This window comes from Seriola dumerili, unplaced genomic scaffold, assembly GCF_002260705.1.
Source record: "Seriola dumerili isolate Sdu_G_001 unplaced genomic scaffold, Sdu_1.0 BDQW01000068.1, whole genome shotgun sequence".
In the NCBI taxonomy this organism is placed as follows: Eukaryota; Metazoa; Chordata; class Actinopteri; order Carangiformes; family Carangidae; genus Seriola; species Seriola dumerili.
Genome location: NW_019174323.1, coordinates 3,411,384 through 3,432,300, shown reverse-complemented (window position 1 = coordinate 3,432,300; position 20,917 = coordinate 3,411,384). Strand labels below are relative to the sequence as shown.

The following is a 20,917-nucleotide window of genomic DNA, read 5'->3' as shown; positions in this document are numbered from 1 at the left end:
TACACAGGTTACTGTGTGCTCCACGTACTGCATTGTAAATTGTTAGCACTCAATTGTCTCATGAGGGAATGAGTTTTTAACTTTTTTAATGTTTTGAAGATCATTTTGTTTTAAAACTTTTAAAACCAAAATTTGTATTGTTTTGCAAATGATTTGTCGGTCCACTTGCAATACCTTCGCCTGCCACCAGTGGGCTCCAGCCCACAGGTTGGGAACCACTTATCTATATTTTTACTTTTATATTCATGTTTTAATTCTAGTCATTAGATTTTCACTACATGATTACTGTGGCCAAAAGAATGAATTGTAATGATAAAATAAAAAAAATGTCAATAATAATAATAATAATAATAATAATAATAATAATAATAGTCATATAGAAGTAATAGAAGTCATTCGGAATTCATGTTTAACTAAAAAAATAATCAATGAGTGATGGTGTGATTTTTTATTTATATCATCAGCAATTTTCAAATGTTGCGACAGGGATACATTTTTAATTCCATTGCATAACCTTTTTTAAACTGCTTCAAAATTTCAGTATTCCGGGGGTATGTATAGTTTGCTGTGTGTAATGTACTTAATCAATATACTTATCGATGACAGGTCACATACACAATGCACAGAGGACACAAGGCGAGGGGTCGGGGTCGAAAGGGGCCCAACAAGCAATTTTTTCCCTCCATGGCGCCACCCCAGGTTCCTCTGGCCGTGCTGTGCCGTGTTTACATGCTGAAATAAGATTCCACGATAAAATGGCTTTAGTGTCAGGCTTTACATTTGGATTCAATAGTTTATCTTAACTAATGTGCCTAGACGTGTGTTGCAACAGCTACTGTGCAAAGGAAGGAAAGTCACTCTGAAGCAGCTCATGTGATCTGACACTGCAGGCTGCCTTCACGGACCTGCCGCTTCAAGAAGAAGGAAGTGATCCTCCCTTCGGATTTTCATTGTGTACAGACAGTGGTATCTGTAGCTTCTTATCAGTATCAATGCAGCGTTTCAAACTGAACCCCTAAAGAAACCAGCGGTGGAGCAGCAGCTACTCTCTTTACACTGGATGATATTTGGACTCTAAGCCAAACTGAAGTCGTGTTGGAGGTAAGTACGCAGGAGGAAGCTGATCTGCCGTCAGCTGAACTAATGCGTGACGACTTTTCGCCCACATGTCCCGCTCAAGTGTGACAGGCCATATTTCACTGTTTTCGACAGCAGCATAAATCTGACAACCAACATTTATACACTTAGTAGTTTAACCTGTAAGATTATGATTTATTATCTATGGGAAATGTTCATTTGTAGAATAACTAGTAAATAAAGCGTAAAAAGTAGAATATTTCCCCTGAAGTAGAAGCACAATGTAGCCTAAAAGCATAATAGTTGAATATAAATGTACTTAATTATATTCCACTGTTGCAGAATAATGATCACACATTGATTTATTAAAGGTTTGTTCAGTGAGGTCTCTAAAATGTAGGCTGAGATGAATATAGCTGCAGTTTGCATGTAGGTCCTTACAGGAAATATTCTCAATTTTAATTTTTATAACAAAGGTACTTTGCTCCTTGATGTTGGAGGAAGTTTAAACTGCAGCCGAGCCAGTTCTGGCAGTTATGAATTGTGTTTAAATGATGTTAAATTATAATATAATTCACATTAAAATAAGTTCACTATAAATAGTGTACTTCTATGAAGGCCTGCGGCATGTTTGTGAAGCTACTGTGCAGCACAGTAAACAAACCAGTTTAGCTTCCTCATGGAAAAAGGTGGATGGGGTCTAAATCTGTCTTTTCAAATTTAGACTGTTTTTGTAACCACACGTGACTTTTACATGCAAGAGTAAAAATAAACCTGTTTTTTATGTCACTGTATAGACTATCCAGTTGACTAAATAAAAAAAATAAACTGCATCCACTCTGTTTACTCTTACTACATTACTGTAAAATGTTTCCAGATCGTATAACAACTCATTCTTTAAAAATGTTGTGTCATAGCAGCCATTGTGGAAGCAGGATGATTCAGGGCTTCAGCCTCCACTGAAATATGATCACATTCCACAATAATTTGTCATTATTGGATCAATACATGAAACGGCCGGTGGAAAGCCTTCATATATGTGTTTCATCCACCTGGAAACTGGACAGGACAGGCGATATTTAGAGGTAGTGTTGTACTTTTGAGGTAAAATCCAGAATATGTGAAAGAATAGTCACTATGCTTGATGTCTGTTTATCACATCTGAGCTCCCAGAAGCTGCTTGGACATACACATAAGTTGCAATAGAACTATATAGTAATGTGTTTTTTCTATCACTCCCACCCTGCTGACTCTGCTCACATCCTGTCAAGAACAAGATTTTATTGGTCATTTAAAGGTTTGTGAGAGAGTCTGGTATCAAAGGTGACTGAAGCGTCTCAGGAAGGACAGAAATGGATTCATGTGGAAATTCTGCAGTGGGTTTACACGTACTGTAAAGCTTAATTGAGTTTTAGGTGCTTTTTCCAGCCTTTGTGGTCTCTGCTTTTTCTCATTTAGACTGGACTTTTTCTTTCGATGAAACGTCATGGGTACACAAGGACATCACAGCTCAATCTCAGAGGATCCTGATCTGACAGTGGGGACGGAGAGGGGTAAAACACTGAAGCACTTTCCTTCATATGGCTCCACGAATGGAAACTCAACAGGAGACACCTGTCCCACATGTCGCGGGACCGGACGAATTCCCAGAGGTTGGTTTTTTGCCATGCAAAATGTGAACCTTCCTCATCCTCAATGTAGCTGTTTCATTTCACATGTAACAATAAGGGAACCAAGTCAAACTGAAAGACACAAATGTGCAGCTGAGTCTGTTTCAGACACTTTCACATCAGTTTTGTGGTAAGAACAATAGTTGGGAAGACACTGCTATTTCCCTCTGTCTTTATGTGTTGGCAGGACATGAAGACCAGCTGGTAGCTGTGATACCATGCAATGATGTGAGGCTGAAACCCAGACGCACGTAAGGAATACATGTGTATGTGTGTGTGCAGTGAAAGTACCTAAAGTACATTTACTTTAGTGCTCAAGTACAAATTTGAGGTACTTGTATTTTATATTTTAGATGGAAATATTGCAGATAGAGGCTCAGAGCCTCCTCTCTTCTGATTGGCTCACTGACCTGTTGTTACTAGAGCTCCAGAGAGAAGCCTGAGAGAGGAGATGTAAAACTACATTGAGATGGTTTTTGGTTCTTAAAACCACAAATATATCTTCTTATGGATCAACACTTCAAAGGGAAAGTGTAAAACATTGGACCTTTAATGTGATTTAATTTCGCACATTTGTGTTGCCTTTCAGGAAGCTGTATGTGTGCATCTCCATGGCCGTGTGTCTCTTGCTCTGCTGTCTGATCCTCTTCTTCCTCTTCCCCCGGAGCATCACCCTCACACCCGTGTCTGTGCTGTCAGTCATGGTCTACTTCACCCCAGACACAGTTGATATGGAGGTCACGGTAGGCAAGAGGAATACTAATAATAGAGTTACAGCCCTTGTTACATGTAAATCTGTGCCTGCCTCTTTGCTGAATCAAAATCACTTTGTAATTGTCAATTGTAAGTATGTGCAGGGATTGATCTGCTGTCATACATGTCAAAGAAGCTACAGCATAATATTCAGCCCTACAAGCTCAAATTGATTCATACTGATTATAATTTGTTTTGCACGCATATTAATTATATCTTTATGCTAAGCCAACTGTGTTCTGGCTGTCCTTCATAGCATACAGACACGAGAATGGTATTTTTTCATCACGTCCAACACTCGTCAAGACAGTGAAATAAGCATTTTGTTCCCCAAAATATGCAACTATTCCTTTAAGAAAGAGAAAAGCAATAGCTTTAGCATTAGCAACATTTAAAACACAGTGACAAATAAAATAATATTAATTGAAATGGAATAAAATGAATTTAGACAAAAATATTAGTCAAGAAATACAGTTTCATTGCAATTCTAGTGCAGTAATACAGTAAGTAACCCTAAATCTTTTATATTCATTAAGCATATCAGAGAGGTTGTTTTGGCCCGAGGTTGTTAGTGATTTATAAACTAGCAGCAGCAATTTAAAGGAAGTCAATGTACAGATTATTCAACACAGGACAGACTGTATATATCATTCCACATATACAGTATGTTATACTGTGTGCTTTCTATTTTCGGTACTTGAACTCACTGAGTAGCTGTTTTTCTTGGGCGTGTCAAAACACAAGGAACCGTCTGAATTGCTTTCACATGACAGCCTGTAGATAGCTGCTGAAGTTATGTGAGGACAAAGTTCACTGAGGCTTTTTTAATGATAGATACAGTTTAGTTGTTGTTTTTCATCTTACCTGCAGTGTGTGTTCTCTCCTCTAGAATCTCATCAACATCACCAACAACAACTTTGTCCCGGTTCAGATCGTTGAGTTTAACGTGCAGGGTTTGGTCACCGACATAGTTGTGGGCAAGACCAAGATATCGAACATGACCGCCATCCAGTCCAGATCACAGAAATCTGTGAGTTTTCCAGGTGGATTCACGTGAAAATATATTGTTGATATGTAATATTCTTACATCTCTGTATTTAACTTCTGCAGTACACCATTCGAGTTGACCTGCCCATCATGGATAAAGGCTTAAAGTAAGTTTGAAACCAGAATGATATAACACTACGTCCAGCATTATTGTTTACATGTATGAATTCGGCACATATCCACACATCAACTGTTTTATCTCTTTCAGCACTTACTGCAAATCGACCTCTATCAAGATTCACACACTATTTCTGGAGCTGCAGTAAGTGTCGATCTGAAATTTAGAGGAAGAGGCTGGCGCTTTAGCACATCTCAAATTCTGTTTAAAGGCATCACTTTGTGCAGGGCAGGGTTGTGAAAACCACAACCGCAAAAATTGATTATCTTTAAAATGTGGCCTTATTCTTCGAAGCTGAATCTTTTAAATCTGAAATGTTCCTTCGAGATAACACAAAGGTTGTGATAACATAAAGACACGCTTTGCTTTTAGGAGTCAATGTTTTGTTTACACTCAAAAAAACTACTCTCATTTGAGTTCAAGATGCAACTAAATGCAAATAAATGGCAGAGTACCTTTCTTTAAGCTGACTAGACTGATCAGTCCAGTACAACTACTGAACACACTATTACATTTACATTTGTTAATGTGGCTTTTGTGCAAACTAAACTGTCAGTATTTGCTGAGGTTTCCTTCAGTCAGTTTGTATTGGCCACACATAATAAACCAGAGGCCACAATGAAAATTAAGCTTCAGTAAAAATTAAAAAAAATTATTATGTTATACACCTACACACTGCAAACTAGCCACAATATATTATTTCCTGTTTTTAAAGTGCAGACCACCCAGTGTTTGTCACAGTCTATTTTAGTTATATATACTGTAACACTGTATGACATAGTATTTCTTGTTAATAGTTGAATCTTAATCTTAAAGCTGCTGCATTCATTTTTTTTTTGGGCACTTGGAGGCTGAAAACTAAGTATTGACTTTATAAATTTATGAAGTTGTTATGGTGACAGTTATTAACACACCAGCATACACATTAGTCCGTGTGGAGATGTGTTTGTGTGCACCTGGTGGATGTTAGCACAATATTCCCTGTCTTTTAGCTCTGTTTTTGGTCTCTACCAACTCCTGAGGGGAATATCAGGTTGTTTAACTGCTAAATGCTTGACTATGTTCACCAGCCAGCAGTTAGCTTCATCTGTCTGCTATTTGGTGCTGGGGAAGTGGTGTTCAGTTGGTTTATCTGCTGCTTGTTGTGGCTAGAAGCTAGTTTTTTTTGGGAGTGGAGTTTCTGGTTTGCGAAAACTAAAACAAGGACTAAAAGATGCTAAAACGCAGAGTTGAGATGAACTGCAGCATCAGTACGATCCAATCCTTTCACATTTCACACAGATATTTGACACATTGTTAATATAAAAAAATTGATCAGTACATCTTTAAAACCTTATAAAATCATGACAAAGCAGATACCGGCTCCAACCGACTCTCACTGTTTTTTTAATTCTCTTTTCCTGCAGAATGACAATGAATATCTCCTATCTCTCCCACACGGAGCAGCTGTCTATGAACACGTTTGAATATATTGATTGTGGCACCAATTCAACGATCCCACATCCTGTAAGCCGATGAAACCAAAATGAAAAACACCAAAGTGTGACATAATGAATATTCTGGCTGCATTGTACTTTGTATAGGATGTGAATGTGTGAATGATAACGTCTGCGAAAATGCATCCAATCTTATTCTGTATGTTGTTTTAGCATACCTGAAGTTTTTAATCAGTCACTACAAAGTTGTAATTTAAAAATATACTGTAGATAGATTATTCAAATACTCTTATTCTATGTTGAATGAATGTGTTTTCTTTGAGATCTGCCTGTAAATCTGTGTTGCAGGCAAATTAGTCTCATAAAATTGTGTGAAACAAGCGGTTTCTGAAATGCAAAGTGTTAAAACTGTATTTTCATGTTAAACCATGTACATTTTGTAAAAATGTAACTAATTTCACAACAGCTTACTTTTTTGGGCAGGATGCCACACATTGTGTAAACAGGATGTTAATTTCTGATAATTTTGTCTTTTTTCATTTGCACTTTATTAAACTGTGGCATTTAAGGTTTTGTAAGAGTTTTATTTTTTCACTTGGTGATACTGAACTAATTCCAAACAAAGATTCAGTGGCAGAGGAGCTTTTTTCCACTGAATAGAAACAGTCAAAACAGTTTGTGCATACTCAATTCAGTTTCCAGTTTATATAATAATCCATAATGACTTCATGAGAGTCACTACCATTATGTATCCAGCTATGTCACAATTTCTTTACGTCTTGTACCTTAACTTCTTCTCACATACTCCCAGTGGTTTCTGGCCATGCATCTCATCTTGGTTGTATTTGTTCAGATTTTGCGATATCACAACATTGAAAACTCTATTTCCAGCAATGTTATCATCTGGATAATCCAAAGACTTCACTGTGAACAGTTTTTTATAGGAACTACTTTCTACTGTGCAAATAGTTCCTATAAAATGAGTTTTGTTTCGAGGATAGTCTAGACTGACTGAAAAACATATCACATCTGAATTATTTAGATATGAGTAAATTAAGCTTTAAATAAAACTGACTCAATCATTTTCTCAAAAGATGTAGTGGGGAATATTTACTATAATTTAGGTGGACTTTTATCCTACTTCATACTTCTACTCCACTACATTTCAGAGGGAAATATTATATATAATTATATATACGTTTTTATTCCACAGCCTTTATTAAACAGCTTTAGTTACTTGTTACTTTGGAGACTGAGATTTTACATATAAATGTATAGTAGGTTTATTAAATAAGATTCATTGCAATAGGTTCAACTATAGTCATTACAATATCTCCTTTACAACCAACGGCCAACTACAACACTGAAATACTGCTTCCATGTTAATGTATCAGTAATAATAATCTAATATTATAAGAAAACTAATAATAATAACAACTATCTGCAACATAAGAGCTTTTACATTTGAAGTATGTTTTGCTGACAATACTTCTGTACTTATGTAACATTCTTTAATGTAGGACTTCTACATGCAAGTGAGCATTTTTACATTGTGGTATTTTAATCAAGTCATGCATTAGAGTACCTCTTCTACAACTGGCTGCTAAACTGTGATGATCATGGATTAAAATCCAATAAAAAGTGTTTTATTGTGTGGGCAGACTAAATGTTTGCGTCTCTGATAAAAAAAACAACATTTTATTTGGACAAATCTAGTTGAGCATACTCAGAATGACCTCATAGATATTATATTTATCACCCCAGTACAGATTAAAATGTCATCTCTGAGTCAATATAATGCCAAAGTGTAGAAAAACAAAAGGCTCTACAAGAAGACCCCACATTGTGCTCCTGGTCTTGAAGGGCTTGAGAGTGGACACATGGTGGAGCCATTGCTTTGTTAGGTAACAATGTACACAGTACTGCCTCTGCCAACTGTTAAGCATGGGGGTAGAAATATTCTGCTTTGGGGTTGTGTGGCTGCCACTGGCACAGGAGACCCTGCACAGGCAGAGAGAAGAATGGATTCTACTGAACATCAGCAAATATCCTGCAGTGAGTCAAGAAAGTGGAAAGCGGCTGACATCTGAAGCTGGTGCTTTTTGCTCTTACATTCATATTTACCCACTAAAGATATTTCAGACATTTTATCCTAAAATCATTAGATGAGACCAATTAACCTGCAGAAGTAACAGCAGCTTAGTGAAACACTAAGATACTGTTTATTCTCACTCAAGTGTGGATTGGTTATGTGCCGCCGCCGCCGACCGGCAGGGGGCGTGGTTTAGCCTGTCCAGGTGGCCGTGACGTCACCCAGCCTTTAGGTGCCGTGCAGTCGAGTCTCTCCAGATCTGCTCAGTGCTGCTGGAGGAGAGCAGGAGCGGATGTGACCGACGGGACAAACACCGTTTGTTTCGACTATGGATGTGTTTCTTTCCTGTGGATGATGTTGTCACCGCGCGTTTAGAAAGGTATGAATGTTTTTAATGTGCACGGAGGAGGAGGACAGAGTCTCAGTTTAATGTTTGCATTCTTACATGCTATGTAAACTGCATGCATATTTATTATTTTATTAGTACCGTTCATTCTGTAATCCTTTAAAGTTCATCTTACAGGCTCTATTGGTAGAATAATATAGTAATAATAAGTTATTTAACTCATTTGCACAAATGAAACCTCATAAAAAAAAAACACACATAATCCAAACTAGATGCGCAGGTTTCATGCAGGAGAGTAGGAAAACTAAGGTGGATTATTCCCAATAGAATAATTTCAAATACAATGAAGTAATAAAATCCCCAATTCACAAGCATGACAGGACATTTTGCCTCTATAAGCAATGACGCTGCATCTTATATGATGCAGTATGATGATTTTCAGGGTCATAAGTAAATAACATCTTCCTGTAAACATGCAATGGCTGTATTCTGTCCAGAGGCAGCTGTTTGATGGGTATCAGGATGTCAACAACAACCGGATTAGTTCTGCAGCAGCAGTCCTCATAGACAGTTGGCAGAGTGAACCGGTGAATACATATTATCTATCCACTGCACTGAAATCAATCTGCCCCATGCAAGAAAAGTCCTTCAGGTTTAGCAGCCTTAAGAGGATTAGCCTCAGCAAATAAGAAACTAAGATAACCTCAGACACCTAATTAACTGTTGTGCGCTCTGTAATTTGGCATTGAAAACCCCAACATGTTTATTGTTTTATACGATTCAAAGAAAATTTGAAGTGACCCAAGTTTGGGTGGAATAAATTGTGGGACAATAAAGGCAACATGACAGGAACTACCATGCTGATTGGCTGAAATTGCATCAAGCGCTTTTAAATGTTCTTCCTCTGATAATCATCTCTAGCTGTTGTCACTGTCTCTTCTGTGAAATAGCACTTGGATTGCAAACACACATTCCTTAAGCACCCATTGTCTTCTCATTAAATATTAACTCACAGTGTGTGTGTGTGTGTTTTGATAAGGTCTCCACACCATCTGATCCCATCTGCCTTTGAGGACAGGGAGCACATGCCAATCTCCTACAAAAAGGATTAAAACAGGAATTTGTCACCTCGCCTCACCTCACTTAAGTAGGTGTGAATCGCTGGCTGGGAATCATGGGGAACCAGCTGACTGATATTGCTCCTAACACGCCGTTCCTGCCAAACTTCCAGTCACTGCACGTGGTGGTTATCGGCCTGGACTCGGCCGGTAAAACCTCCCTGCTCTACAGGCTCAAGCTGAAGGAGTTTGTGAAAACCATCCCCACCAAGGGCTTCAACACGGAGAAGATCAAAGTGGCAGTCGGGACGTCTCGGGCCATAAACTTCCAGGTGTGGGATGTGGGCGGGCAGGAGAAGTTGCGCCCTCTGTGGAAGTCTTACACCCGGCGGACGGATGGGATGGTGTTTGTGGTGGACTCCACCGAGCTGGAGCGGATGGAGGAGGCCAAAGTGGAGCTCCATAAAATCACCCGCACCTCAGAGAACCAGGGGGTCCCCGTGCTAATCCTGGCCAACAAACAGGACCTGGAGTCGGCCTTGTCTGTCACCGAGGTGGAGAAGCTGCTCTCTGTCCACGAACTGAGCATGTACACGCTGCATCACGTGCAGAGCTGCAGCGCCGTGAACGGCCAGGGACTTCAGCCGGGCCTGGAGAAACTGTACGAGATGATCCTGAAGAGGAAGAAGATGGTGAAGCACAACAGGAACAGAAAGAGATGAACTCTTGGCTCACACTGTGGACATTACCTTAAGAGATTTATCCACTGTTGAGACACTTCCAAGTTTAATGGCCCCTTTAAATGGGAAAGCGATTGGTGCCAACAAAACAACAATTACACACGGCCTGAGGGTCAGGAGAAATGGATTTGCTCATAGTAATTGAAGCAGTATTGACATATTCTTTGTTCCGCTGCCCTTTGAAAGCTTAAGATACAGATTTAAAGGAAACCTTATCAGTTAGTCTTCACTAAGTGCTTTTCTACATGTGTTTTAAAGATTTCTAACAAGACATTTGCCCATTAAGTGTAGGACTAATATACGAACACATTAACATTAATGTGGCAGGTATACGGTGAAGAAAAATGTAGAATACAATTTAAAATGTCTTTATATTCTTTCACAAGCTTGCACAAGATTATACCTAACTAAATAGCTGTTTTTGTTCCACGATGTATGAATACTTCCCACAATATTTATTCCACAGTTTTGTGTTTGTGCTGGACAGAGAGACTTTTTTTCAGTGGTGATGGAGCCACCAGATGATATTAAATTTCATTGCCATGGAACAGTAATCCTAAGTGCATTCCCTTCATGGCCACAGAGGTTAAGTTTCATTTACTATAACAATAGTGTTTATACAAATTGTACATTTTTGTAACACTGAAGACTTAATAAATTGAAGCACTGTACAGAACATCCATTGTTATCTGTGAGTGAATGAACATCCTTATGATTTAGGCTTAGGTCCAAGAAATGGATAATATATTGTTGCTAACTAAATTATAAGTTATTAAGAGTGAGTCCTTAAAGCTCCTCTAATCAATATTTTTATATTAACAAAGAATCTTAGGACGGTGAATGTGACAGGGGTCGCTTGTTGTCACAATCCCGCAAAGATTTATCACCTGGCTCTGCAGCTGCTGAGACATTTTGGCATTTTTTTTAGCTCAATGTTTTGTTTTTTTGGCCCACAACTTTACTGTTTTGGTTCAGTTTCGCAGCTGTAGTGTTGATTTTGCTCTCTAAAAGGCAAAGTTGGCCACAAGCTGGCGAACGTAGTGGAGCATTGGCAGCTAAAGAGCCAGATATTTCCCTAAGGAGATGGTGGAGATCAAAAACAGAGCTAAAAGAGAGGGAACACTGGGCTTAGAGAATGATAATGTTGCTCAGTGTCTGTTAGGTGTGTAAATAGGCAAATGTTCACTAATTTAAAAGGTGATAACATGTTTGTGTTGTTTTCATGTTGTTGGTTTCAAGTGGCCAAAAATCTCTTATTACAGCTTTAGAATATTTGTATAACTTGAATTAAGACATTCGTTGGATTTTAAGATGACTTTCATCCAAATTTTGAAGTCCTGAGTTGTGACCCTTCACCTTATTCAAGGCTGAATCAGCAAAATGAGGCTGTAAAAGGAGGAGGGGTTGGGGTCCTCTCCTCCCTACAGCCCCTCCCCCAAGACAAGCGAAAAACAATCCATTTAGTTGGATTCCGGCCTTCTAGTCTGCCAGCTGCTGACAGTGTAATTGTATCAATTAGTGGTGAGGTGGTTCAGAGGTTAGCCGGTTTAGTCACGTTGCATGATCATGTTGGACTGAACCACCTGAGGCCATTATCAGCTGATGCTCTGCCTAACAGTACCTCTAATACAATGTTGCGCCGACCTAAAAAAAAAAAACAGGATGCTGGTTTACGTTGAGACCAGTTTATGTTAAGCCACTAGCACCGCTTCTTGATTACAGTAGTTTGTAGTTATATGTATGTGTTTCGTGACAATTTGATCAAAGGAAGTGTTCTGAAATCACAATTTTTCAAAGTAATAATGTCACACCATTTGCAGCTAGAATAACAGAAAAAGGATGCCTGGTGATTTCAGTGCAAACAAACACAACATGATCTCCCCGTCTCCTGCTGATCACAATGTTGGATGCAAAATACATTTCCTTACTTTTCACCCAGGAGAAGAGAATCTATGAAAGAGGAGACTGAACACACCGTCACAAACAAACCCCTGTGTGAGGAACACAGGTAGCGGCTGTTAGCAAAACAACAGATTTCTGATGTGTCATGTTACATTTCATAATTATTCCAGAATCATTTCATGACCAGTAGAAGCTGTTTAAGCTATTCATGGCAGTTCCGTAACTGTTCTCCATAAAACGGGGTTTTAATCCTCTTGCTTTTCCACAAATCTCTTAAGTTGCCACTCAAATACAATATTATGCATCAAATACAAGGTCCAGTCTACAGGTCACACATTGTTGACCTAGATACTGTCAATTTCTGTGTGTATGTGTGTGTGTGTGTGTGTGTGTGTGCTCTCATATGATCTATTTCTCTTTCTCGACCTGATGAGATAATGACTTGTTACCTGCTCAGATGCCTCCTGCTGAGTGTTCTTAAATGCTGACTGTCAAGACAGACATAAATGAATGCATATATTATACAGCAAAGAGACCTACACACCCACGCCACACATGCAAGCACACACCACGCACGTACCATCTTTGACTTCTGTGACCTCTCCGTCCCCATTATTCACAACGGTGAGCTCATTAAAAACTTTCAAGGATGTCTTTTGCAGAATCATCTTGACACAGCAGCTGGTCCCTGAATAAATTTGCATCATGATGTGGTGTTTTCAGCAGCTGAGATGCACTGTGGGCATGTGGAGGCATCAATCAGCCAACGAAAAAACACCCAAACATTCTGCAACAGAGATTCTCTCTTGCCCAGAATAAAACTTGTAAAAAAGACGCTGTACTGCAGCAAAGGAAAGGTGCTGTTGCGCCAACACTACTGGATTGACTTGCTCGAACTGGAGCCGTGATCCATCCAGTGGGGAGAAAAACCAGAGGGAGCTGCATGTGTATTTCTCGCACTCTTTCTTTGCTTTTCTTTTTGCTCGTTTCAGTCACACATTATACAGACTCCCTGTTACTCTTTCTCTGTCTTGCCTCCTGTTTTCTAGGCTGTTATGGTGGCTGACAAGGAAGAAACGAGAGAGGGAAGCCTTGGGGATTATGTGTCAGAGCGTAGAGGGAGGAATCGAACACAGACAGGTGTATCCCTGGATTCGTGTGACATAAATCAGAGACAGGCTCACCTCTGGGCTTCAAAAACACTAATTTACATCATTCAGCCAAAGGACACAAACAACCCTAATGTCTCCTTCTGCTGTCCTCAAAAAACACACAGTAACTGCAAAGGGGCACTAATTAATTGTAAAAAGTTACAAGCAAGACTAATTGTCTAAACAACCATTTGACTGCTTTGTGTTGAATTATGAATGAAGGATGGATGGCAGGCTTGCTTCTATTTCTGTGCTGCCATTTATTCTCAGGATAGGAATAAATGTACTGGACAGTAATATATGTAGTGGTCAGCTGACCGTTGACTCAGACAGAGCACAGTACAGAAGAACAAGTTATTTCAGCACAATGGCTAGCTAGCTAGTTTATATATGTTATATAACCAATTTAGCGCTTGAAAAGTGCATTACTCTCCCTCAGACAACTTAGCATTTCAATAGGTCAAACTGCACACATATTCATATAGAGGACATACTGCTATTAATCCATCATGTTTGTACAGAGTGCTGTGCTGAGCTTAGCAACCCACGTTGGGCATGTAATTTTTATTACCGTGGCATTTATCTGATAAGAGAGGGCGCCTTGGAATCAATAAATCTACATGGATACATTAATCTATACAGTTACATGAAATTGTGGCGATAGTGGCAAATCTATAATATACAAACTGTTACACTGGCGGCTGTATTTAGATAAAATGCCTTGGGCTAAATGCTAACATTAGCATGCTAATATGCTCACAATGTCATATGCTCTCATGTTTATGTTTAGCAGAAAAAGGTTGACAGAATGACAGAGAAATCATATATTACCTCATTTTCATTCTTATACTGTACACAGGACTATATTTCAAATGTAAATGCCTAACTAACACTGAAATAATATCAAATAAGGTGTAGTCACTACACCTTATTTGATATTATTTCAGTGTTAGTAGTGGTACAGTAAGGCTGTATAGGCACAGAAGCGTTTTGAACCAAACGCTAACATCAGAATGTTGACTTACTCTTAATGACAGTGCTAGCATGCTGATGTTTAGCCATAGTGTTTACATCTTAGATTAGCATTCTACAATTTTCTAATCAGCACTAAACACACAAAGCACAGCAGAGGATGTGAATGTCAATAGTTTTGCAGGTATAAAAGTACTGCACAAACCTGACTTGATTATGGTGCTAGAGGAGAAGTCAAATGATAACTTAAGTTATTACAATTCACCATGAGGGGAACACATCATTGCAAGCTTGTTGTTGAGAGAGTTCACTAAACACTGTCAACGTTGTGGTGGCAACTAAGGAGGTTGTGGTTATACTGTATGCACTTTTACCATTTGGCTAAAGGGTCACCCCTTTAGTTTGACCTGCTGGTGTCTCTATAGAAAAACTCAGGGGATCATTAGAGTCAGGAGGACTCATCCTCTGTGGACCGTGATTGTCCATGGCTAAGAGCATGGCTAAAAACACGAAGATAAAACAACCATAATGTTCCTTCCTCTTCTCCTCAAAAACATAATACACAAAAGTTACAAAAACCCCAAATAAATAACAGTGCAATAATGCTCTGCTGTCTCCTTATAGGCCCCTATGATGGAAAGCAACGGGGCACTGGGCACAAATCCAAGCCTCTTAACACATCCAACCGGGCCCTAGACATAATTTTCTGTCACCATGGCAACCCGAAGTCAGCAGTCACTAAAGGGTGACCTGTGAGGGCAGCGGTGGGGGTCAAATTGCTTTTTGCGGCTGCATGTCCAATCCATCTGAGGTTACTGGGGGGGCAGGGAGATTAGAAAAAGAAGCTCAGATCAATACTGGAATCCTGAGATCAACAGCTCACTCTGTCTATCTCTGTCTTTTCTTTTCTTTTCTTTTTGTTCACCTCTTTATCTCCTTCTCTCTTAATCTTCAGTTTTAAAGTTGTTTACAACCTCTGTTTTGTTTGTTTTTTCCACTCACCTTTGCTCTGTCTTTGTCGGTGTCAGTCTCTATGAAAATATCTCAAATTTCACACCAGCAGGGCCTTTCTAGGAAATCGACCTTGTTGACAGTTTTTGCAGAGGAGACTTGGTTGTTAGAGTGAAGGTCTTTTGAGGGTTCAGAAGGGACAATATTTGGTGGGAGGGCAGGATTAGTTGCCTTAGCTTTTATTTCCTAAAGGTCGTAAAGCTGCCACTTGGTCTTCATTTAGAGCCAAGCCTGCAGGATTGAATGGGTGGGAAGGGATTGCGAGGGAAACTGAAGCTTGACTTTACCACATAGGGCTGTCTTTCACCCTCTGGGCTATGAGAGGAGAATGAACAAACACACCAAGGCTGTATTTCTTAGTTGTGAAAAAGACAGTGTCAAAGTGGGTGGGGCTCCTGTGTTTGTATCAAATCGCCTTTACCTATGAGGTGACCCTGCACCAAAACATATGGATGTGATCATCTCTGTCATTCATCCCTTTACCCTTTGCTAAAAGACAGCAATCATTTTCATTTTATTTTGTGAATAAAGGATATCACATCAGGGGTCAGGGAGTATTCACTCATATTCTTTCCCCTGCAGATTCAGAGTCAAGTATGAGTCACTGCTCAAGGGAACCATGAAGAAATTATGGGCCATATATTTACTCCTGATTGAATCTTTATGTTCAAACTTTTCCTTAACTTGTTCAGCTGCAGGGGGCACATAAATATGACTTCACTGATGATTTCATGCGTACACATAGAGTCTCAAAGGGTTAAAATTCAATCACAATTCAAGAACAAGCTCCTCTTGTTTTCTCTTGATGCACAGAGCTTATGATGTGATGCATAATGGTGTCATTTTTGAACATCTGGCAAATCACACGGCTGTGGTGTTTCTAATTACTACATAGAACTGGTTACTATCCACTAATCTGGCCGTTGGATTCCTTCTTTACATCTATGCAAGGTTTCATGATGTACTTGCTTTTGTTTTAATTTGGCAGCAATTAATCCAGTGTAGATTCTGTGCACCCACACCGCCACCTGGGGTCTACCCCTGATCCCACTGTAGGATTACCCAGAAACCCATCTGGTGCATGCCAGCTAGCGGGGTTCCCACTAACCAGCTCTTGTTAATCCCGTCTATTACTGCTGTCTAAAAACAGACAGGCCATCTCTGAGCAGCAACCCAGACTGTTATGAGGTGCTGTTTATTTGCGTCACCCTGTCAGAGGGCGGATCGGGGAATGTGCTGACTTGGCAATCATGTGCTTGATTTAATGTAGCAGAATGATTTAATGTGATAGAGGGAGTCATAAATAATTGCCACTGTTAAATGACGGTCTTGAAGATCACAACTGTGACTCAGCGCAACAGCAGACACAGATTACAAGAAAACATATGGGCTGATGACTGTTGCTGTTTCTGCTAACAAGTTTGTCATATCCATTTAGAAGCTGATGATGTGTCAATGTTGTGTTCACAACTTGTTTCAGCTACGTCAAAAAAAAAAAAAATCAGTTATTGTAGGTGTATGTAACTTTTTTTTTATATCTGTTACCTTAATTTTGAACAAAAGAACATTTCCATATTGATTATTTTCCTCAGTGCTCTTTTTAACAGAGCACTGAGCAAAAATACTGCACAAAAACCTGCACTAGAGTAAATGTACTTAATGGTATTCCATAGAGTGAACAGCTGGATATTTATTTTGCAGGGAATATTGAATGAGAGTGATTTCAGACACAGCCAATGTTTCCCCTAACTCACACTAAGGACAAGTTGTGCCTTGTAAATTCAGTGAACCACAGCTGTGTCTGTAGAATAGATGACTCAATCCACTGCAAACACAAAGACTCCAGCTTCGAGCTCTTACTGTCTCACCCCACGTGGCTTTTGTTGACACAGCGTCCTGCCTGGCAGGTCAAGATCAGAGCTCCATCAAGTGTGGGACCCTCGTGCTGTGGCCCTCCCCTGGATGCAGGACCAGCTGTAATGGCCAGTGTCAGGGTTTTGTTCAGCCTTGTACAGATAGGAGGAGCACGTGGGAGTGAGACAACACGTGAGCTGTGGAGCTCATGGCAAAAAAAAAAAGAAAAGAAATGTGACCGATTGTGTGGGGAAGGTTTTTTCTTTTCTTTGCCTGTGTTTGAGTGCAGCGAACATGTTGGTCATGCTTATCTGTCTCTTCACACTCTCTAGTGTCACCAGGGCCGACATAACCTCGTGGGGGTCCCCGCGCAAAAATTTGCTGTTGGGTCCCTACTGAGCCTCAGTGCAGAGGGCAGCTTCATTACTTCCTCATGCACCTAGAAACCATCCAGTAATCTAGAACTAAAATAATTAAAAAGTTGATTAATCATTTAGTTTGATAATTTATCAATTGTTTCGTTTTTTTAAAAGCAAAAATGTAAAAATTGACCAAGTTCCAGCTTCTCAAATGTGAATATTTGCTAATTTTCTGATATCTATGATAATGAACTGAATGTCTTCAAGACAAACAAGACATTTTTTTCATTACCTTGGGGGCCTAGGACCCCATGGTAGTGTCCCGCTTTGTATTGTTGGTGATCCAGCTTTGGGTGTCACTCATTCTCTTTCATACATGGAAAGAGGACAGAGTGTGTTTTAAAGCTGAGGAAGGCAAAAATAAAAAAAAAACAAAAAAACTACAGCTAGCAGAAGGCTAAACCATTAGCAACATTCAACACAGCCACTCATTGCCTGCTTTCATGATAAATCTAACTACACAATCGACCAAAATAAAGTCCAGCTCTCAAACACCTCACCAATATTGACAGGAACATGCAATGCATTTGTAGAACAGCCAATAGGAATGCTGTGTCTCTCTGAAAAGACTTGTGATTGGCCAAAGTCTCCTGTCATGTGTTGGATTTTCTAAAGTCTGAAAACAGAATCAAGAGGAAGTGCAGACACCTAGTTGGCTCTCAGACCACTTGAATTACAATATTCTGAAAGGTGATTATGGAAGTTTTACCCATTGAAAATGACTGCCTACTCCAGCGTTAAGTAAAACATTTCACAAATATTTGCTCAAACCTAGATATAAATACAAGACATGCAGATCTGTTGTGAGAAAAGATGCTGCACTTTGCCTTTGGTGCTAATTAGATAATGTATGCAGGCTAATATGCTTAATGTCAGATGCCTGGATGAAACTGTATGAATATTAACAGATGAGGGGGAGTTTTCAATACAATACATTTCATTTAGTCACATAGAGTAAGTTTTAAATCAGAAAAATACCAACTGAATTGACTTAAAGTCTCTACAAATCTCTCTATTCTGCAGTTTTTAAGTGGCAGTCCATTGACATTACAGGCTAAACTTTATTACTATAAATCTTGTCCTTGATTAAATTCAAACTGGTCACTCAGTTCAAGAGTATCTCAGTTATGAATGCTCGTAACTCTCATTGTGTGTGTACAATGGACTGAAAAGTGTATTGTGGAGAGAGGAGCCCGGGAATCTTGACCAAGGTTGTGAGAGGGAACCCATGCGGATCAGATCTGGTATTTGGGGCTTGGTCTTCCAAATGAGGCCCATAGTGGCCTTTTGTGTTCATCCCAGCCATGCTCCAGTCTCTCACAAGCCATCACAGCATTTCTTTTGTTGCTTTTTCATGTTATTCTATCAAAGATTTCACTGTTCAAGGGTCTGAAGTTGGCCCAGACTGCTGGGCCACCACTCCAAACCAGAGTAGTTGGATAAGTACTGGGCTATGGAGGTTTTTATGGAGGGTTGGCAATAAAATCCCAGTTCGCCAGTGGTTCTGACTATACAAGACAACCCAACCATCAGTAGTGATGTGACAACAGGAGATGGTGTCACTGAAATCTGTACCAACCTGGAATTAACTGAGTTTTTAATGCACCAAGAGCAGCTGGTCGTAAAATAATTCAACACAGTTTCCATTTACTCATGTTTTGGCCTGAACTGTCCTGGTCTGCACTTTGTCAGCACATTTGAGAGGCTGGTGCCCTGGTTTATATTCCTGGTACTCCTAAAGTAGACAATTAACAAAGATGCCTAAAACTATGCCTCTGAAATGCTTTAATTGTTTTACTTAATTTGACATTTTTTTTGTTTCCTGACAGCCTAAACTAAACTAATTCTTGATACCACTTATTCTAAATGAGACTGCAAATGATCTAAAAGCTGATATGATTCTTTCTCTCATTACAGAAAAAAATATTTTTTCTTCATTATCCACCAACATTGTGTGAATTAAGCTTAAATACTTTATTTTCATTCTAGTTCATTCAAGTGTGTCTTCACTGTTTCTCCTGTGTTGAGAGAGACTGCATTCAGCCTTATGTAACTTACCATACATCAAACATCCAGGGTGTGTGTTTAATCACGTCTCCCAACCCACTGTGTCCAGGTGACATACACAAAGTCCTCCAGCGTCGCTTTAATCCTGTTAGACAGGCCCTAAAACTGGGAGTGTTGCCAGGGATCACCAGTGGAATGAAACCAGCAGGTCGCAAATAGCCATAAGTCCCGTCTAGACATGAGAGCTAATGGATGCTAACATCCTGCATGTGCAGACCCATGCCCTGCAACATGATTAAAAAACTGTATGTGTGAAAAAGTCAAGCAGGAGAAATGTTACAGGTTTACAAGATGAGAACATTTTACATTAATTGCTCTTTGTCGGTGGCTGTGCACAGAAATATGAAAATACAACCCACTCCATTTTTTGAAGGCTACCTCCCTTTGTCAGAGGAAATGTGATTAAAGATTAGCCTCCATATATAAAGCTGTGATCATTGTTAATTCAGTATGCAGCAAAAATGTGTTTGTCCTTTTAATTGTATATTTCATATTTGTGGGACTGTATTGTAACTTGTAATATTTTTTATTCTATGCTGCCTGCTTTGGGACTATGGGTGTAATTTTGTGTTTTTGCTACAATCCGGCATGTTTATGTTGTTTATTTGTTGTTGTTATTCATTAACATGCATTGCGCCTATCAAATAAACAAACAAACAAATAAATAAAATAAAGTTGAATATTGCCCTCTGTAGCTACATGTCCTTCAATGTGCTGCTTTTTTCTGTTGATGGCACCAGACTTGTTAGCATTTCTTTGACAGTATTAGGAAGGTCCTTGCTAATGTGCTAATTTGCCGGGGGTTTTATTTCTCACTAGCGGCAGACTTGTTAACACAGTATCACCATTTTACACAAAGTAGGGTGTGATTTGAATTATACCACCTTCAGGGCTGATGGTCATGTGCTGCAGCAGACTTCCTAACACAGTGTCAAAGCTAAGAGCTAGCTAAGCATGGGAACTGTTCTCTTGTTGGTTGTATACACCAGAATAAATTGCTACCTCAGCTCCCTGAATCTGACCATGCGGAGGCAGTGGTTAAAATGTCTTTTTGACTAAAATGTTTCAGCCACAGCTCCCAAAAAACCTGTATTTGTGTGCTAATCACTTTGTTTCTGACTGCTTTTCCTCAAAGGGCCAGTAGAAAGCAGGATTCACTGTGGGCTATATTAGTGAACAGTATCAGTACCCCAAAATTTCATAG

At 39.4% G+C, this 20,917-nt stretch overlaps 2 protein-coding genes across 3 annotated transcripts; both read left to right on the top strand.

The window, feature by feature from the left end:
- Positions 1 to 880: 880 nt before the first annotated feature.
- LOC111220005 (transmembrane protein 106B-like) lies at positions 881 to 6,669 on the top strand. Of its 2 annotated transcripts, XM_022742931.1 has the most exons (8): positions 882 to 1,101; positions 2,536 to 2,729; positions 2,935 to 2,998; positions 3,337 to 3,490; positions 4,390 to 4,530; positions 4,611 to 4,654; positions 4,756 to 4,809; positions 6,072 to 6,669. In XM_022742931.1, exons 2-8 carry the CDS (start codon positions 2,564 to 2,566, stop codon positions 6,181 to 6,183), a joined length of 735 nt encoding a protein of 244 aa, XP_022598652.1. In that variant the 5' UTR covers positions 882 to 1,101; positions 2,536 to 2,563; the 3' UTR covers positions 6,184 to 6,669. The 2 variants fall into 2 exon arrangements, with proteins under 2 accessions (XP_022598653.1, XP_022598652.1); XM_022742932.1 differs by lacking the exon at positions 4,756 to 4,809 and having other exon boundaries at positions 881 to 1,101.
- Positions 6,670 to 8,473: 1,804 nt separating this feature from the next.
- Positions 8,474 to 11,013, top strand: LOC111219892 (ADP-ribosylation factor-like protein 4D). Its single transcript, XM_022742732.1, has 2 exons — positions 8,474 to 8,572; positions 9,579 to 11,013. Exon 2 carries the CDS (start codon positions 9,714 to 9,716, stop codon positions 10,317 to 10,319), a length of 606 nt encoding a protein of 201 aa, XP_022598453.1. The 5' UTR covers positions 8,474 to 8,572; positions 9,579 to 9,713; the 3' UTR covers positions 10,320 to 11,013.
- Positions 11,014 to 20,917: the final 9,904 nt, after the last annotated feature.

Coding starts and splice junctions, on each gene's coding strand:
- LOC111220005 (XM_022742931.1), top strand. CDS start 2,564: ATGGGTACACAAGGACATCACAGCTCAATCTCAGAGGATCCTGATCTG. Junction 2,730..2,934: donor GACCGGACGAATTCCCAGAG/GTTGGTTTTTTG, acceptor ATGTGTTGGCAG/GACATGAAGACCAGCTGGTA. Junction 2,999..3,336: donor AGGCTGAAACCCAGACGCAC/GTAAGGAATACA, acceptor GTTGCCTTTCAG/GAAGCTGTATGTGTGCATCT.
- LOC111219892 (XM_022742732.1), top strand. CDS start 9,714: ATGGGGAACCAGCTGACTGATATTGCTCCTAACACGCCGTTCCTGCCA.